Source organism: Megalops cyprinoides, chromosome 10 (assembly GCF_013368585.1).
Source record: "Megalops cyprinoides isolate fMegCyp1 chromosome 10, fMegCyp1.pri, whole genome shotgun sequence".
Classification (NCBI taxonomy): domain Eukaryota; kingdom Metazoa; phylum Chordata; class Actinopteri; order Elopiformes; family Megalopidae; genus Megalops; species Megalops cyprinoides.
In genome coordinates, this window is record NC_050592.1 from 28,041,930 (window position 1) to 28,061,217 (window position 19,288).

General features: G+C 42.8%; 1 protein-coding gene across 2 annotated transcripts; it reads left to right on the forward strand.

Moving 5' to 3' along the window:
• The first annotated feature begins 389 nt into the window (after window positions 1–389).
• On the forward strand, window positions 390–18,869 carry LOC118785121 (sal-like protein 3). 2 transcript variants are annotated; one of them, XM_036539658.1, is made up of 4 exons: window positions 390–1,820; window positions 12,930–15,950; window positions 16,133–16,473; window positions 18,415–18,869. In XM_036539658.1, the coding sequence occupies exons 1-4, from the start codon at window positions 1,739–1,741 to the stop codon at window positions 18,844–18,846; spliced, it is 3,876 nt and encodes a 1,291-aa protein (XP_036395551.1). In that variant the 5' UTR covers window positions 390–1,738; the 3' UTR covers window positions 18,847–18,869. The 2 variants fall into 2 exon arrangements, with proteins under 2 accessions (XP_036395551.1, XP_036395553.1); XM_036539660.1 differs by having other exon boundaries at window positions 12,933–15,950.
• Window positions 18,870–19,288: the final 419 nt, after the last annotated feature.

The window sequence follows — 19,288 nt, forward strand, 5'->3', positions numbered from 1 at the left end:
CTAACGTCATTGTTCACATTCATATTAATAACATGTGCAATCGCATCATCAGCTCCAATCGCACATTTATTTGGTCAAATAAGTAGTAATAATCTGCGTAACACATGAATAACATTAAAACTGGGGTGCCTCTATTAATATTAGGTTAATTTGATTAACTATACACACACACACACACACACACACATATATATATATATATATATATATATATATATATATATATCAATAGCTGGCCTATGATATAAAATGTGCTAGGAAGTGGAGTCAGTGGAACGGTTTAAACAGTAACTGTGTGGTACATCCTAGCGGTCGCACAGCGCAATGGGTCAAACTAAACCCTCAAGCTTAACTCGCTCTCACACATAACAACAGTCTGCACACGCGGAGATATAGGCACGAGCAACAACAGTAACATCAAACCTCTCCTTTACTGAGCGGTCATCTCGTAAAGATCCATTACACGCACTCGTCAAACTTTTATGACCGTCTCATCTGTACATGGAATCTGAAGAGTTGGAGCAGAAAAAGGAAAGATCATACATTATAACGTAAATGACGCCTTAATCCGAACAGGAGAAGAGAATTTGGACAGCGACTCGAGGTGACCGCGCAACCGGGAGTGTGTGAGGTGTTGAAAGGAGGGAGAGAGGACTTGACCCACACCGTCCGGGGTGTGCATTTTTCTTTTTCTTTCTTTTCTTGTAAAGGGAAGATTCCGAGGCGTTTGCCGTCATTGGCTCAACGTATAAACAGCGAGACCAGTGCTCCGTTTCTGTAAAACTAACTTTCGTAAAAAAATCAAGGACTTTCTTGTTCTGCTGACGGACTTCGGGACTTTGTATCTCAGCCTAAAGCTGGCAATATAACAACTGAACTCTTTAACGCTTTACTACGCTTTCTGCGTCTTCAAAAATACAGATAATACAAAATAACATTTGCGTTCAAAAACGTTGACTTTACCTACCGTTGGTCAACAGGAATTAAATCCATGAGCCAGGACTTTGTGATTTAAAGGACAACGCAGATGCACGTGAAATGTTAGAAAGAGACTAAAAGTACAGAGACAATACGCAATTAAGTTGAAATAAGGCAAGTGGGACGTTCAAAGCCCTCGAAACTGAGAGAGCGAGAGGACGTTGGTGGGACAGTCGTCAAAAGCAACCAGAGAAAGACAGAATGAATGGAAAATATGAGCGCGCTTGATGAAGTCTTTATAGTTTGTCCTTTTTCATCAATACAGCATTAAAAGCCGGTGGAACATACAGCAACGATGGCTGAGGTGTGGGACAGAAAAGAGCAAAATAAGCCAGCGATGAATCTCTAGAACTTATGAGGCAAACTCGGCGAAAAAAGGAAAAGAATCTGACCTTCCGCATGTGAAGAGCCCCTAAGTGTAGGGCGTAATAGACGGTATATTCTGTGTTGTAGGAGGAGGTGGACAGCGAGCACGGAGACAGATAGTTTTGAGAGCGAAACAGCTAATTGCTGAGTCCGTCCCTCATTTCCATATCCAGTGCGTGTCCGCTGGACCTCAGCCAATCCCCCTCACACAGCACCATTAATCGCAATGCATTATTCACTATCATAATTATATACCGACATGCGCAATCCACACAACAGCAACACCAGCTAATTTCCGTAATTTTGCAACTCGACTATTTGTGAACATTTTTTTTATTCGCTCGCTGCTGATGTATCTGCAAAAAGCAGGAACAAGTCTCAGCGTACCAGCAGCATGTCCCGCCGCAAGCAAGCAAAGCCGCAGCATCTCAAATCGGACGAGGAACCAACACTAACAGGGGTAGTTTCGGAAAATGGTAAGTCTTTTTGGGTGCTGTTGTTGGGTCAGAACGAGGGTTATACATTACTCTTTTTTTAATTCGGCACAAGTTGCATAAATTTTCAAAATGTGGAGCTAACTTTTAAGGATACATCAAGCTCGCCATACAAATGTAGCTTTTGACATTCGTTGTAATTCTACTGATAAGACACGGGCTTCAAGCACAGGGGCGATCTAATTTGGTTAGCTTTGATAGGAACTGGTACGAGAAAAAAAGTAAAAACAAATACATACATTTACTCTTTCTAACTAACTAACGCTTCTGTTTGGGTCCTTTAGCAGAAACGAAAGACACGCGTACTTTATATCGTATAGATAGATAGTGTTGTGCCTTTTCGGTGTTACCCTTTACTCTGATTAATAAGACGGAGTTTGTTCTTCATAAATCTACAATTGATGAATTGTTATTCATTATTTACGTATTGAGACTGATAATCCTTTCAAGTTTAGAACTTGAAATAGTCCCCGTTTTTCAAAGTCTAGTAGAGAGGCTGTGTCTGTGGACTAGCTCAAGTTCTGATGCTCGTAATGGCCAGGGCGGCGGAGGCTTAGAGCCGGCTTTAACGAGGGGAACAGAGGACGGAGCTGAGACCTAAACCTTAACCGTTAGCTTTACAATTTTCTGTTTATATTTCATGGAACACATTGCACATTTTAGTGTGGGGTATATTGCTTACATTGCATCACAATGCGGTAAAAGTACAGGCGTGGACTTCAGGTTGAAGTAGACATACATAAACGCATGAAAGGTCAAGTAGAAAGAAACATTTACGTTATTTACCTCAAATGATGAAAGTGCAATTGCATTCATGAAGCTGAAGAAGATAATGTGTAAGCATAAATCTGTCTAGAAATCCACGAGTCCACTTTTTACACATTTTGAGAAAAAACACTGATATACGCCGGGAACATTATTATTTTTTGTAACGTTCATAGTCATCATTTTTAAACTATGAAGATTTAATAATTTCACAAAAACCACACAACAGAATGTACACATTATTCCTCACTTAGATTTCACATGATGGCTATTTTTCTCTGAGTAATCGCTTTTTATATTAGGGAGACTACATTCAACATAAAAATAATGACCACAGTAGATGATCAGATTATCTACACATGTGTAAATGATCTGTAGTAAAAGTGAGTATTTAAAATGGCAACACAGTGGATCATCTTTAAATTGTCCCTAGCCTATATGCTATATCGGTCTTGTGATAATAAGTTATTTAGAACAGCATTCTGTATATTACAGCTGTTATTTTTGCGTAAATCAGACAGTTTTAAAATTCCAAATGTAACAATAAATGGTAATATTTGTTTTTGGTGGGAAAAATATGTGTGTATGTGTAAAAATATTCACAGTGTGAAGTGGAAGAGAACTCACACTGGTAGGAAGGAAAAGAAAGACAACATCGAGTTTTATCTTATCGTTTGCATCTTTTTTCACATTTGATTCCAATTGTTGTCGGGGTTAAAAAGAAAGGCTTGCATATGCTGTGGTAGATTAAGGGCAAACTATCGTTTTGTTATGGTAATGTATTTTGTTTACTTCATCACATAGAATCTCGCACACTTGGCTTGTTTCCTATCGCTCTCAATGGCAGCGATCAGTTTGAAAGGGTGTATTTCAGCCGTTTGAAAGAGTCCCTCTGTGCGAAAACTACACGGCATCTACACGGAGAATTCAGAATGAAAACCTAATAGTAATGGAAGTTACTACAACAGATTCAATCCTAACTCCTTCCAACCACCAATAAAAACCAGAGAGGAAAAAACATTTTGACATTCAGAGTAGTGGCAGTTAAGAACTTCGTTCAGACTCATCATTTGTGATGTTAAAAATTTCATCAATTTTTTCTTATTGAATTATTTCACTTTGTTTTGAAAATATTTTGACAGTGCATTTGTAAAAGCATATAAATGATTAGTTCATATGGATTCATCTGTACAGACCGTAGTACCATAATCTGAAAGGGCATAACCTTTAAAAATTTCTTCGCATATGGTGTGGGTGAAGAACTGTGGAAGAAAGCTGGTATCTTGATAAAAAATGTTGGCAGGAATGAAGAAATTCCTTGAAAAGTAGATTTTATTTTCCACATAAACTGACAGTGTTAGTGTCCATTTCATCCAGTAATAATTTAGATTCCCTATCCCCTGATAAATATTTCCAGTGGTGATGTATTATTTTAAATTTCTGCTTCACTGTCATTTAATACAATGTAAAGTAATACAGGTATACATGTACTGAGTGTGCATTTGATGTTAGCATACAGTAAAATATGCCATTCACTGTGATGTCAGTCCAATCTGTCGAATACAGAAGGTCAGATTGCAAGACACTGTCATCTATGTTCTGTGAGGGTAATTAATGCTTTGTGCTAACACAAATTTGCCTTTCACATGGACAACCTAGTGTTATGGCAGTTCATTTTCGGACTTTATTTACTTGCCATTCCTCTATGATGCTGTTCTGACATGCTCAACACCATCCTTTTTCGTATGTCTTGGAAAGAGGATATCTTTGAAGTCAGCATTTTTACTGATGATCTTAAAAGCCACTTGGTACCCTGGACAAATCACTGCAATTCACATCTCTCTGAAGTCAAGTATTGTACATCTGTGTACACATGGATCATTTAAAATATAATTTTATATTTCTTTGTAGATACGTTGTTTCTTTATTTGCATAAATATAGTTTTTACTACTCACCTGAATCAAAGAAGCCCACATGATGCTTCTAATAGCACTCTAAAAAATGTAACAGTGAGAAAAGTAATCTGACGCATACATATCATAAAAAATATTGCTTTGCTATTTGATTAACAAGTCTTACTGCCTTTTTAGTAACAGATGTTATTTGTAAATAGAAGCCGAATAACACCAGTGGTGTGAAACACTAAACCCAGACTATAATCACTCTGCTTGCATTTGGAGAATATTATTATTTCAATTATTTTGAACATTTTTTAAAACTGGGTTTTGTGGATGGATCTTTTGATCTCAGAATGTAAGGATCAGGACCTCTGGCAAAATGGCTTCCTTCAGCAGGACAGGCTGTGTGAACCCATGAACCACATACAGCGGAGAGCTAGGGAGGGATTAGTGTATCTGTAGATGACCTCTGTGTATTTATATGCAAGAGTGATAACAGGATGGAGCCAAATAATAAAGGTGACCCCTCCACAGCAGGCATATTTAAGGCTCAAATGATACTGTTATTAATTGTCAGAATGGAAGGTATTTTTTGGTGTTATTCTACAGGGAAGGTAACTGTGGAGAGATCAGAAAACATCCTTTCTCTTTGGATGAAAAGGCATATAAGTGATACAAGCTCAAACTTAACTTTAATGGACGAGGTGACCTTAAGGAATTAAGAGTAAAAAAAAAAACAACAAAAAAAAAAAAAACAGTGGAGGACAGTCGGAGGAAAGAGGCATTGTTTGATCTGTTCGACAAAAGGTCACTTAACCTGCTCGTGAAACTACTGCGTTGAAAATCGTTCTAGAGGGCAATCAAGTTTAGTTCCTTCGGAACCTGTTTTACACCTCTCATTTTCAATGATGAAAAAGGCAGTATTATCTTTCCTTTTGAATGTCCCGTCAAAATGTAGACACGTCGACTCAATCAGCCACAGATACGTGCTGCGTGAAGATGCCTGGGCCGATCATGTACTGCATTTAAAGTTCATGTCTCACCTTGGTCTGAAACTCAAGATGAAGAGAACAAACACCTCTCATGTCAGTGCATACCCCAACGTATAAAACTCAGTAAAAGAGATGTGTGCAAAGTTCAATAGATTATTAAATATTGCTGGGTGCCGCTTAAATATGCCAATCAATAGGGTCTGTTTAATTAGGATCAATTCCTGTCTGCTAATATTTCTCAGAATGGCCAGTCTAACTGTTGTTTTGGGGTGCTGAAGTAGCTCGGACAATTTGGTCCGCCAATATCGATTTTTGCACAAATCCATTCAGCACACAAGCGGGCCGAAACGCCTGCCCAATGCTCAGTGCCTTGCACGCTCAGCTAAAACCTGCTACCCGTGTTACCCGGCGACACCATGGCCAAGTAGCCTGGCATCGGTCCTCCAGGAAAAAAAAAATAAACAGATCTTGCCTACGGGGTGCAATTCTGTTCAAATAATTTTTAGCATGAAGCCCCTGTCGTTGTTTCTGTGTTGTCGATAAGGACTCTGGCACAATCGCACGGCTGTCATTTCCGCTTCCTGACCGCTGTTTAATTGGGATTTATTCATTACTTAAGCCCTGGAGTCGATTTGACCTTTTTGCGCGTCGCCTTTGTATCGGGCCCGCGTTGTTGTCAAATGTAGCACATTAGGGGCCCTTTTGTTAGGCGTTCCTCAGAAGGTGGGATCGCGTGGAGTGCCAACAAGCTTCTGTAGGTCTCCCTTGGCTGAGGGGGGTGGAGGGGGTGGAGGGGTTGGGGGGGGGGGGTCGTTAGGAGTGCTTTGATAGAGCCTGCTGACTTAACCTTTGCCTGTCTTGCCCTGCCAGGGGTAGCCGCTAGATGTCAAGCTCATAATGCAATTACTACATCTGTGCTGTTGACCTTGGCAGCGAAAACTCGCCCACGTTCTAGAAAGTGTTAACATTGAGAGACAGACTTTCATCCAGACACTTCCTCTGTACCCAGTCATTTCGAGACATCCCCAGGGGCCTGGTCCTCTGAGAGCACTCTCTGCTCGGGATACTTTTTCCACCCCCATCGCTATTTGTTTTCGTCATTTGTCAGGGAATGAACATATTTATACATGCGCTTACACATACGCATGCACTTACCCACAAACACACACACACAAACACACATACGTAGGGCTTTGTTGTTGCTTCAGTTCATTCGTTTGTTCAGAAATTTAAACAACAAGATGATACACCAGATTCAGTGTCTGGATGTATGCTGCCATACATTTACTGGAAAACTGACAGTGGCACGGTCACTTGTTTAACTGTTTTGGTGTTCGAGTGTTCTAATTTCAAAACATTGCTGTGCAGCGTGATAACTATATCTGCACAGTTAATAGTTAGCGTGTGTGTATGTGAGTGTGTGTGTGTTATCTGTGAGAGAATTTGCCTGTGTAAAACTGAGTGAAAAAAAACAAAAAACTCCCAGAAACTTCTACGGAGAGCAGTGACAACATGGCAGTTCCTCTTTCCTTTTTTGCAGCTTTGTTTGGCTTTTGTTTTAAATCCAGCCTCGCCATTTGGTGCAGACCTTGGGACCACCCACTGAGATGTGCCAAAGATGTTTCGGAAAAGGAGCTGGCTCCTTTTTTTCCCCTCTTGCGCGCAAAGATGGCTGTCTTTTAATTACAGTCGTGTGCTTGAGACGCACATAAATATGATGCCCAATTAAGAGGGCCAGTTGACGTGATGCAAGGCAGCATCTGGGCACAAAAGTGGCATTATCGAGTACTGTATCGCAAAGCGTGCGCAAACAAATCGTTAATGTTTGGGCTGCTCCACATCTGCACGAAGCGACAAAGACACCACTGTTAGGAAGCGGAGTCATACTGTACCCGCCAGTAAGAGGATCGTGCCGCTGAAACGGGGAGAGCTCGCGGTGACGCTCGTCACAGGTGTAGGGGGCAGGCCGCAGGACGAGGAGGGGGGAGGGGGGGTCCGGAGGCCCGTTGCTGTCCGCCGCAAGAGACCGGCTGGGCGACAAGGGAGGTTGCCGGCACGTTCGCGAGCACCCTCCTTCTCCCTCCCCTCTTAACCGGGGCCGTGTTCACAAAACACAGGGAGTGAGAGAGGGTGTGTGTGTGTTTGGGGGGGTGGGGGTGGGGTGGGGGGGGCACGCTGGGGGTGTGTAGCAGTGGAAAAAAAGTGTCATTCATGCAGGAATTTCTCAACATTGTTCTGCTCAGCAGGCTTCCTTATTTGCCGCCTTCTGTCTCACAGCTTGGGTCAGACCTGCAGTGATTCATCTTTCTTTTAAAGATTCCAAGCTTTCTTAAATACTTTAAAGGAATGCGTTTTAAAGGGGAGGTGGGGGGGGTGTAGAGCAATCATCTCTCCTAATGTACCGCACTTGCGAGAAACTGCGGGCCCCATCATCCTGCGCCGCGTAACCTTGGAAATACGCGAACATGTGATGTCATAAGAGCGTGCCTTTGCAGGACAAAGCGAGGGCATTTAAATGGGTTAGATTTATGTCAGCGAGGGCCCCGGACCTGCAGAGCAACAGACATTTATTGCATTCCCTTTGCTTACTTTTACAAAACAGTTTGACCAGAAAGAGGGAAAAAAGACATATCTTGTAAAAAGTTAGCGTATTTAAACCAGCAGGCCCTAAAGTGGTACCAAGAGATAGACTGTCTCAGGCAATAGAGCTGATTGTAGTTTTCAACATCGGAAAGGGAAAAAAAAAAAAAGTTAAAGTGAAAATAGTCATGCCGTCTGCAATCTGAGAATAGTGCTTGTGCATGTGTATGTGTGCACTTGTGTGTGTGCTTTGTAAATTAATCTGGAAATGGTTAAGAATGGTGAGTTTGTAATTGCTCAATACATTGCTCAATAGATTACTCTGTGGCTTTTAGTTAATCAGTAGAAAGCATGAATACTTTATCTGATATAATATGTCAGATTAGTGGTTTCAATTAGCATGCCAAAGATTGCTCAGGAAGATAGCGGATACAATGATTCAAAGTCTACCATTCTTCTATTGATTGTCTTGAGCTTCATATTTGCATTTGAGTGGAGAAGACTTTTAAAGGAATGAAAAGCGAATTGGCTTTTTTATGCCCCTTTCCTTGTGCTACACGTGAATCAATACAGTTGTCACACACAGACATACACACACACACACACATACATACACACACACACACACACACACACACACACACACAAACACACAAACACCACACCAAAGAAAATTAAAAGCACTCCTCCTTGAAATTTAGGGAAAGCATGATCTGGACAAAGCTGATAAATCCTATATGAATATATATTAAAACAGGGGATGAATAGCACACTGTGCATTAATATATTTATTTAATTTGTTTAATGTTTATATTAATCAGAACATTGTCTTATGCTGTGGTCTGTAAGCTTGTTAATATTTTTTCTGATACGGGACTGCATGAAGAGCGCATGGGGACATTTTGAAAAGGAAAAAAATAGCTAAGAATGCTCCCACAGGCCTTGCAAATCCCATTGTGAAATTGTCCTTGGTGACCTGTTTAACCCTTTTGTACTTCACAACCCTGATAACCTCCTGATAAAGTAAAATATCTCATTTGTTTTATTGTAATAATTGCCATCTTACACTTCTGTATCTACTAGGTCCTATGTGCTTACTCTATAGATTCAGTGTCTGACACCATTCTGCTCAAACTTCCAGAGTTCTGTATTTAATTGTACCAATTTTCTACTACATACTGACAAATGCAATATAAACATTTTTTCACATAAAACTATTTAAGTAACATTACAGAAGAAATTTTAAAGGGTTATTGAAGTGCTGCTATGCTGTGATGTATCAGTTATAAAATAGTTGTGACAGAAAAAACTATACATTATTTTAGCTGAATATGTTATCTTGGTGCTCTCAACATTAATGCAGTTTATTAATTCACTGTGTGATTATTGCCATTGGTCAAAGAACAATTCAATCACATATAGTATCAAATTACATCTCAGTAAGGGTTCCACAGTTACATTCAGAAATACACATTTTCTGTTAATCTGCAGATCTGATCAATTATTGGAACAAAAAAGCAATTTTAGAGATTAATTCATTGCCCTAGTTACTCTTTTTTAACAAAGGTTGCAGTGGAAATATAATTTCACATTGAAAGAAATGTAATCTCACATGAAAGCATGTCAAAAGGTAACTGACTTAAAACATAATATACATATGTGCAAGGGTTTATTTTCAAACACAATAAAATAATTATCAGCTTCAGTATTTCTTATTGTTCTGTTCATCAGTTAATGAAATTATGTTCTGTTTAGAAAGCTGCATGCTCTTGCCAGTACAGTAGCATTACCATAGGGTAGTCAAGATAAAAATCAGTGATGTGTGTTTGATGCATGCTGTTCAGAATATCCCAATATTCATATGCATATTTAGCAAATCAGAATTTTAGCATTTTTCCAAATCAGCTGTTTTGTTTTCAAAAACATTTTGTTTAATAACTGCAATCAGTTTCATAAGTGCAAATTGGAGATTATCCAAAAATATCTGAAATTCATTTGTGTCAGAATTTCATACAGATTGTTTTCACGTACCCAGATTAAACTGTGCTGATTCCATCTAATCTGAGCAACACAAAATCTAAATAAGTTAACACAACATCTAAATATTTTTGTGTGTGATAAAAAGACTGATGGCTGGCTGCCTTGTCAGAAAGGCAATATTTACACCATGCTTTCCTTGTTATGACAAATGCATTTATACATTAGGTAAATTAAATGTAAAAAAAAAAAGAAACTTGACAATAATGCCTATGCTAATAACTAATCTACCCTTAACAATTCCTACTAATTTACCCTGACCTTTCGACCCTCAATTATGTAAATGAGCTCCTCTGTCAGTTGATCGTTTAAGGAGATTTGTGTTTATGTGCACGTGTTTTTCTGTTGTGTTGTGTTATATTGCCTACTATGAAAATCTACAGAATCAAGCGCTGTGGGCTGCCCGCTGTCTGATGCCTGGCTACTTTCTGTCATAATGGACGCTAATGCAACACAGGGAAATGCAGCGCTCGTCTAAAGCAGCAATAATTACTGAACTTTTTTTTTTTTTTTTTGGTAATCATTTCAAATGCAATATAATATTTCTGTTTCGAGGTTATCGCCGTGAGTCGCACCACACAGTAAAATAAACTTATTTCTGACAATGGCGTCAGTCACGCCCTGGGCAATGGGGGGAGAGCTCATAGTTCCTCTAAAGGCTTTTTTTGTTGATTATTAATTATATTAAAGAAACCCGACCCGAATGGTAGGCTTGCCCCTTTGGCAAGAAATTAGAACAGGGATGATAAATTCCTTCACTAATTAATCATTTAAAGAGACCAAGCCACAGCAGTGGCAGTGAAATGTGTCTTCCGGCTTGCTGTTTGAAATGACAATAGTTGAGGAGGAACATGCTGCACCATCTTTTCAACAGTGTGTACCAGCCTTTAATGCAGGGGAGTTACAAAGACAGCACCACAGTGCATTCTTGAGTTTGTCAGGGGGTGACATTTAGAAACGTTCCGACTAATGGGGAAAAAAGAACATTTAAAGATGGATTCTCTCTGTGCGTGTGTGTGTGTGTGTTGAAGGCTTTTTATTCTCAATTTAATTTCAATACATTTCTGGAACAAGACAACACATGAGTATTTACAAAGAGGATAATTATTTTTAGATGTGGCATTGAATTTGTAATTTGATAACCTAATGGAACATTATTATTACTATATACCATAAGTTAAAAATGAAAATAAAATAAAGATTTTTAATTAATTAATAGAAAGCATAGTGTGACCTATGTATTTTTTCAGTGTTTTTTCTATATGTTTTACCACACCATTGTTACTGATGACATGACCATGGCAAATGATAAAGGATTCATATCATAGAATAAAACACAACCATTTTAAAAAAAAATTAAAAAAGCACATGCAGTGTCATTAAAAAGCATCACTGTAAGGATATAAGTGATGAGTGCCTTCATGTCGCAGTGACAGTTGACAGCCTTTAACACACCAAGTTGCCCTTGGTTGTCAGCTTCCACATGTCACTCTGTCAGATTATGCATTGCTGTCTTGTTCCCTGACACAGCAGCGGCGGTACGGAGCGTGCACCTCCGCCCGCATGAACAAAAAGCCCCGCATTTCCTCATTGCGCTCATTAAGCTGGTGTCCAATGAGTCAGCCAGTGTCTGAGGTAAAGCGCGCGACGCAGTTCGCCATGTATGTAGCAGGCACGCACCGGAGAGTAATTAACACACGTCCTACCATCTGCCGCAGATCCATAGGAACCCAGGGAAAGCGAATGTCGCTGCCACTGGTTTCCCGATCCTGCGCAGTGACATATTTGATCAGGTGTGAATTAGGGCCGTGTTCATTGAACATGCTTGTTACTTGGCGGATGATGGCAACACAAGCAAGAGGAAGTGGCTTCTTACAACAGTGATTAAACATATGCAACTAATTAGTGGCTTTTCTGCCATGGCACTAGCATGTAATTTGTTGAGTCCTTTTTTTGAAGGAAAAGGGAAAAAAAATAAAGTAGGTACCAAATAACTCAAACTGAATGTTTCTTCTTATAAAAAGTGAATGTTTCTGATTTACCCCCCCCCCCCCAAAAAAAAAAAAATGAACACATGTAGGAGCAAATTTCCTTCATTTAAATTCTTACCGTAATCATGCCTTACGATATGTGTGTGATTGGTAAATATCTGCTGAATTTTCCATGAGGTGACAAATAAAAGAAAACATAACAAAAAAACCATAAATAATGAATTAAGTATATTTTTAAAATACTGTGCTTTTTGAGTGAATGAGATCTTGCACTATGTAGCTGCTGAGGTTACATCTACCTACTGCTTTAAACACAGAGGTTACATATTAGTTTGGTAATGTTAAGTGAAGTGGCAAAGGCATTTCGAATTCTAGTGGAAATGAGGATGCTTGATAGCAAAGGAGAATCCTAATGAGTCTATCAAAGACTTGATTTGTACCCAACAGACAAGGCAGCTGTGAATTGTATGAAAATATTGGAAATCAATAGTGTCTATGGAATTTCATTAAGCAGCAGTATCCACAATTGATAGGCCCTCATAATTTGATGGATTGTGCAAAGAAAATTATTAGCTGGGTATAAGGAGAGGGATAGAATACACAAACTGGGTCTTGAGAATTGGTGAAGTAGGGCAATTTGTTCAGAGAGAAAAAAAAATATTGATTTTGGTTATGTTAAAAAAGAAGAAAAAAAAAGGTTAAATCTTAGTGGGGCTGTTGTGCAGAATCTCTAATGAATTTTTCTTGATTTTTTTCTTCTTTTTTGTCCTTTGCATCCCTTCTCTCAACCACCACCCCCCCCCCCTCTCCCCCCCACCCCCCGCCAGCAGCTCCAGGGGAAGGACTGGACGATGCGGACAGTGGGAACGAGAGCCGGAGCGGCAGCGAGGAGACCCATGTGTGTGAGAAGTGCTGTGCAGAGTTCTTCAAGTGGTCTGACTTCTGCGAGCACCTGAAGAGCTGCACCAAGAACCCGCTGGTGCTCATCGTCAACGAGGACGAGGTGACGCCTGACTCGCAGGAGTACCCAGCCGAGCCCTCCCCGGCACCCAGCTGCCCCAGCGACCCGGCTGACAGCGAGGACGCCGATGACAGCCGTGCGGCCACCGAGGGCGATGAGGGCGCCGAGCTAGCGCCGAAGGGCAGCGTGGAGAAGGAGGACGAGCCCATGGAGGTGGAGGAGTCTCCCGAGAAAATGGCCGAGGCCGAGGAGCCTGCGGCCTCGCCCCAGCAGGAAGTCCCCCTACCTCAGATCGATGCCCCGTCCTCTCTGACGAGCTACAACATGCCAAACACTAACGTGACTCTGGAGACACTGCACAGCACCAGGGTGGCCGTGGCCCAGTTCTCCCAGAGTTTCCGCACAGGCGCTGGCGGGGTGCCCACTGTGGCCATCCCCATGATCCTGGACCAGCTGATGGCGCTCCAGCAGCAGCAGATCCACCAGCTGCAGCTCATCGAGCAGATCCGCAGCCAGGTGGCCATGATGAACAGGCAGCCCATGCAGCCGGCCCTGACTTCCTCTGGAGTTCCCCAGGGCCCGTCCTCTGTGCCCACCCCCAGCCAGCTCCAGCTCCAGGGCTTTATCACGCCTCCCGTCCACCAGCTGCCAGTCAGGGTGCCGTCTGCTGTCAACGGGCAGGCCTCCGTCTCCCTGACATCTGCCCTGGAGGGGCCCCAGTCCCATGTCTCGCAGTCCGGGTGCGGGCAGACCAACCCAGGGATAACTAACAGCACTTCGGTTTCAGCCGGCTCCAGCCTACCCCCGTCTGGCTGCGGCGCCATCTCCTCCTCCTTACTGCCCCCCTGCACTCTGGCGAGCACGCACACGAACAGTGGCAGCAGCAGCGCCTCCCAGCCGCGGCACTCCTCGAGCCCCCCCTCTCTGGGCCACAGCAGCCTTCTCAGCTCATCTTCCAACCTGCCACTGCTACCTCAGAGCTCCTCCAGCAGCGTCATCTTCCCCAACCCGCTGGCGAGCATTGCCGCCACCGCCAACGCCCTGGACCCGCTCTCCGCTCTGATGAAGCACCGCAAGGGGAAGCCGCCCAACGTGTCCGTGTTTGACACCAAGCCCAGCTCAGAGGATCCCTTCTTCAAGCATAAGTGCAGGTTCTGCGCCAAGGTGTTTGGCAGTGACAGTGCCCTGCAGATCCACCTCCGCTCGCATACCGGGGAGAGGCCTTTCAAATGCAACATCTGTGGCAACCGCTTCTCCACCAAGGGAAACCTGAAGGTCCACTTTCAGAGGCACAAAGAGAAGTACCCCCACATTCAAATGAACCCTTACCCGGTACCAGAATACCTCGACAATGTGCCCACAAGCTCCGGCATCCCTTACGGCATGTCTCTGCCCCCTGAGAAGCCTGTGACCACATGGCTGGACAGCAAGCCTGTTTTGCCCACTGTCCCCACCTCAGTGGGCCTCCAGCTTCCGCCCACTCTGCCCAGCATGGCTAGCTACAGCGATTCTCCAAGTCTTACTCCCTTGAGCAGGTCGCCGCACAGACGATCTCCTGATTCAAGTGAGTGTGCATCCTTGTCTCCCAATCTCATTGCCGCTGAAACCAGCATGCCAGCTGCCTCTGAGTCCCCACAGCCTAACCTTGGGAGCGAGGGGCCCCCAGTCTTGAAACCAGAGGGGATTCACCTGCCCCCGACCTGCACAACCAGACCGGGAGAGAGCTCCACCACGGTGACACAAGCTGCCGTGTCGGCCACCATCACAACTACAACCACGACCCCTCAGATTGCAGAGCCCGTCACTCCACCCTCCTCGGTCTCCAACCCTGTACTTCCGATGATTTCTGACCAGTTCAAGGCTAAGTTTCCATTCGGCGGCCTCTTAGACTCTATGCAAACTTCGGAGACCTCGAAGCTGCAGCAGCTGGTGGAGAACATCGACAAGAAAATGACGGACCCCAACCAGTGCGTCATCTGCCACCGCGTGCTCAGCTGCCAGAGTGCCCTGAAGATGCACTATCGCATCCACACCGGGGAGAGGCCCTTCAAATGCAAAATATGTGGCCGGGCATTCACCACTAAAGGCAACCTGAAGACACACTTCGGAGTGCACAGATCCAAGCCTCCTCTGCGGGTTCAGCACTCGTGCCCCATCTGCCAGAAGAAGTTCACCAACGCCGTGGTTCTTCAGCAGCACATCCGCATGCACATGGGGGGCCAGATCCCCAACACCCCCCTGCCAGAGGGCTTCCAGGATATGGACGCCGACCTCTGTTTCGACGAGAAGAGCTTGGACACCATGAGCAACTACGATGACGAGCTGCTGGACGAAATGGAGCAGTCCATGGAGGAAGAGGCGGAACTGAAAGACGGGGAGCTGGACCCCACCAAGCCCCTGATCCCATACTCCGGCATGTCCCCGAACTCGCCCCCATCCGTCATCTCCAGCATCGCCGCTCTGGAAAACCAAATGAAGATGATCGACTCCACCGCGAACATGAGCCACTCCTTCGGGGGGCTCAAGTCGGGAGAGAACGGCTTCTTGGAGAACGACCGCCTGACGAACGATTCCTCATCCGCGGTGGGTGACTTGGAGAGCCAGAGCGCCGGGAGCCCGGCCATGTCCGAGTCCTCCAACTCCATGCAGGCCCTGTCCCCGGCCCCCAGTCACGCTGAGAGCCTCCGCTCCAAGTCACCGGGGGCCAACGTCCCTGACCTGGTGCAGGAGATGCCCACCACGGTCAAGTCGGAGAAATCGGAAACCCCATCACCTGCACCCGTGCCTGAAAACGGAGGGGCCCTCGACCTGACGGCGACCCCACCGGGCAGACCTTTCATTAAGGAAGAGAGTCAGTTCAGCATGCTGTTCCTGAGCAGAGATCGCGGTAAGTCAAAAAAGGCCCAGGCATCTGAGCCACTCATGCTTGTGCACTAAAAATGCATGACTGCAGCCATAGTTATCTGCATGTTTGCCTGACCTGCAATCATGTGTGCTTAACAGAGCAATTACTAACACTTAAGCAGAAAACAAAAAACCCTAAGATGTTTGAACCTGACTCCACTGTAGGTCCAAGCCAAAGCACTCCCAGCCTTGTAACCACCACGCCCAGCATGATCAAAATCGAGGTGAATGGGCACAGCAAGCCGGTCCATATGAGCGAGGGCCAGCATCTGCCGGTTGGTATCCAGGCTCCTGTGGCACCCCAGACGACAATGAGCCCCAGCATCACGCCCATGCTGGCGCCGCCGCCTCCCCGCCGGACCCCCAAGCAACACAACTGCAACTCGTGCGGGAAGAACTTCTCCTCCGCCAGCGCCCTGCAGATTCACGAGCGCACACACACTGGTGAAAAACCTTTCGGTTGCACAATCTGTGGTCGAGCGTTTACCACAAAAGGAAACTTGAAGGTACAATGTGAGAGATGTTCTCGTGACGAGTCAGTGACGTCTAAAGAGTTACATCTTGCGTGTAATTGGTTACATTAATTTATTAAGAATTAAGACAATGTAATGAGTAGTTGAATTTTCCGGAATGATTACTCAGTCCCTTGGACAGAGAGGATCGAAGTGAATTCTCTCTTTAATTTGCTATTCCCTGTCACATGCAAAATTAATTTCGATGCCTTTAAATGTGATGGCTAAATTTTAAAAAAATTCTTCATTACATAAAAAAAATCTTCTAATTATTCTGCTGTTAAAGGAAGGCTTTTAAGGAAAAAAGTAGTCTTTTTTAATACTCTATATATTTTCTAATATGCATCACCTGGCAAGAGAGTCTGTAAAAATTCTATAGCTCTATTTGATGTAAGCAGTTTTGTATGAAGAATACAGAAGAGTTATGTAAAATTACTGATTTATCTTTAACAAACTCTTCAATTGTTTTCCTGGAACATTGTATCAACAATTGTATAATATGATGTATAATATAATCAGAATTAATAATTAAGAGTGATATATGGATAAAGGGTATTTATGTATGTTTTATTATGTATACAGAAATAATTTTATAAAATCTAATATGATTTGATAAAACTAGATTATACTGAACATCATTCCATATTTATACTGAGCATTTATAAAGCATGCTACCCTAAATAATGCTATTATTTCATAGTACAGTAATAAATTGTTCAGCTTCTGTGTAATGCATTTGGTGTTTTTGCTTTGCAGATTAAAAAAAATTAGACTAATTCAGAAACATTGCAATATTGAGATATTTCTAATATTAATGCATAAATGATTATTTAACAAAAATGAAAACAGGACTGTCAAACTAATTCATTCAGGTTGTTTTTCTTCTTATTCATAATTTAGTTGTCATTTGGTTTACTAATTAGAGTTACAAAACAGAAATTGCAGGATTGCAACAAATTCTTTATATACGCATTTGAGTGACATACTTGGCATAAATCTACGTGTTGTTTGCTTTCTTTTTTTATTTGTCAAATTAAGCCAGTTGCAGTTGTCACTGCTCCCTGAATGTAACTTTAAGCTTTCATTTTAAGCCCAGTATAATCAATTGGTAATGTTACAGTAATAACTTGCAGTCAGCTCATTAAAGAATAAAGTTACACAAGCAGTGCTTGTAGTGCTACTTGTAATAATGTTTAATTCGTGAAAATGTTCGTATGAAATAACTCCCCAGTAAATACAAATACATTTATACTGGCAGGAGCACATGTTTGTGTTTGAAACTGTACAGTGGCACATTTACATGTTCGAAACTGTGCAGTCTAAATGAAGATTTTTAAGATGGTAAAACAATGATTTGCTGGTTTTGTAGGATTCTATATCTTACTCTGTCAATGAAGTGTATTCAACAGCATGGGTTTTCCCTTCTATGATCTCAGTCCTTCCACAAGAATATAGCAAAACCAAGCTGACAATGCAGATTGTTATCATGATTTTCAATATGCACTTTTTTTTCTTATTTACTGCAATTTATTACTGTAAAACACATTTCAGTTGATGCTTATCACTGCTTCTGGTTGGCTCTTGTAAAAGATGTCACACAGGAAAAAAAAGGATTTCAAGAGAATAATGTTAACCAGTAATAAGATTTCAGATGTAATTATTTTGAAAACTGAAGAAGATATTGATTGACACAGTGTCCCAAATGTGAAGTATACGGTGACAGTTTACTTCTAGCAGTTATGCAATTAAATGGCTTTCTTTTCTGCAGTAAAAATAAAAAAAAAAGTGTGTCATCATGTAAAAAGAAAGAAAACTTGAGAGAGCTGCAGCTGAACCCACAATCTGACAAGTCTTGATTTTTTTCTGACACTCAGGTTCTGACACTCAGCTCTGACGTTTTTGTCTCGTTTTGTTTCTTCTGATCCGCTTGCTTAGGTCCACATGGGCACCCATATGTGGAACAACGCTCCAGCCAGGAGAGGACGGCGCCTGTCGGTGGAGAACCCTATGGCTTTGCTGGGCGGGGATGCCATGAAGTTCGGCGAGATGTTCCAGAAGGACTTGGCCGCGCGGGCCATGAACGTGGACCCCAGCTTCTGGAACCAGTACGCGGCGGCCATCACCAACGGCCTGGCCATGAAGAACAACGAGATCTCCGTCATTCAGAATGGTGGCATCCCCCAGCTGCCCGTCTCCCTGGGCGGGGGCGGCATCCCCTCGCTTGGGAGCCTGTCTGTTGGCATGGAGCGGGCGCGCACAGGCAACAGCCCCCCCATAATGGGCCTGGAAAAAGCCAGCATGGAGGTGGGAGCCGGTCGCCCCTTTTCTAGGTTTATCGAGGACAACAAAGAGATTGGGATCAATTAAAGAAAAAGGAGGGAAAAAAGCAACAGGACAAAAAGAGACTGCTTTAAGATGCAGAATGCAACCGTTTCAACTCTATGTACTATATTATGTACAGACGTTTTTCGGTTTTGGAACTATAGTATTCGGTATTTGGTAGAGATTGGTCTATCCCTATCCTGCTCATTTCTCCTTGCTATCTTTCTCACGCAAAGAATACATTGTTTCTTGTTTGAGAATCTGTTGTCTTGCAAGATTTGCATGGTACTTATTTGGTTCCTATCAGTACGTTTGACTGCATTTGAGGATTTTTTTTTTCTAAATATCTTTACAAATTTGATGAGCTAGCCTCTAATTTGTTAGGCTGAAATGAAGAAGAGCGTCTCGTCGTCATTGTGCATAGAGACTGGCCTTTGACTAGTTACTTTGTGGTTCGTGGATGCTCCACTACACAAGGGATTTGAGC

Coding starts and splice junctions, on each gene's coding strand:
- LOC118785121 (XM_036539658.1), top strand. CDS start 1,739: ATGTCCCGCCGCAAGCAAGCAAAGCCGCAGCATCTCAAATCGGACGAG. Junction 15,951..16,132: donor GTTCCTGAGCAGAGATCGCG/GTAAGTCAAAAA, acceptor ACTCCACTGTAG/GTCCAAGCCAAAGCACTCCC. Junction 16,474..18,414: donor CCACAAAAGGAAACTTGAAG/GTACAATGTGAG, acceptor CCGCTTGCTTAG/GTCCACATGGGCACCCATAT.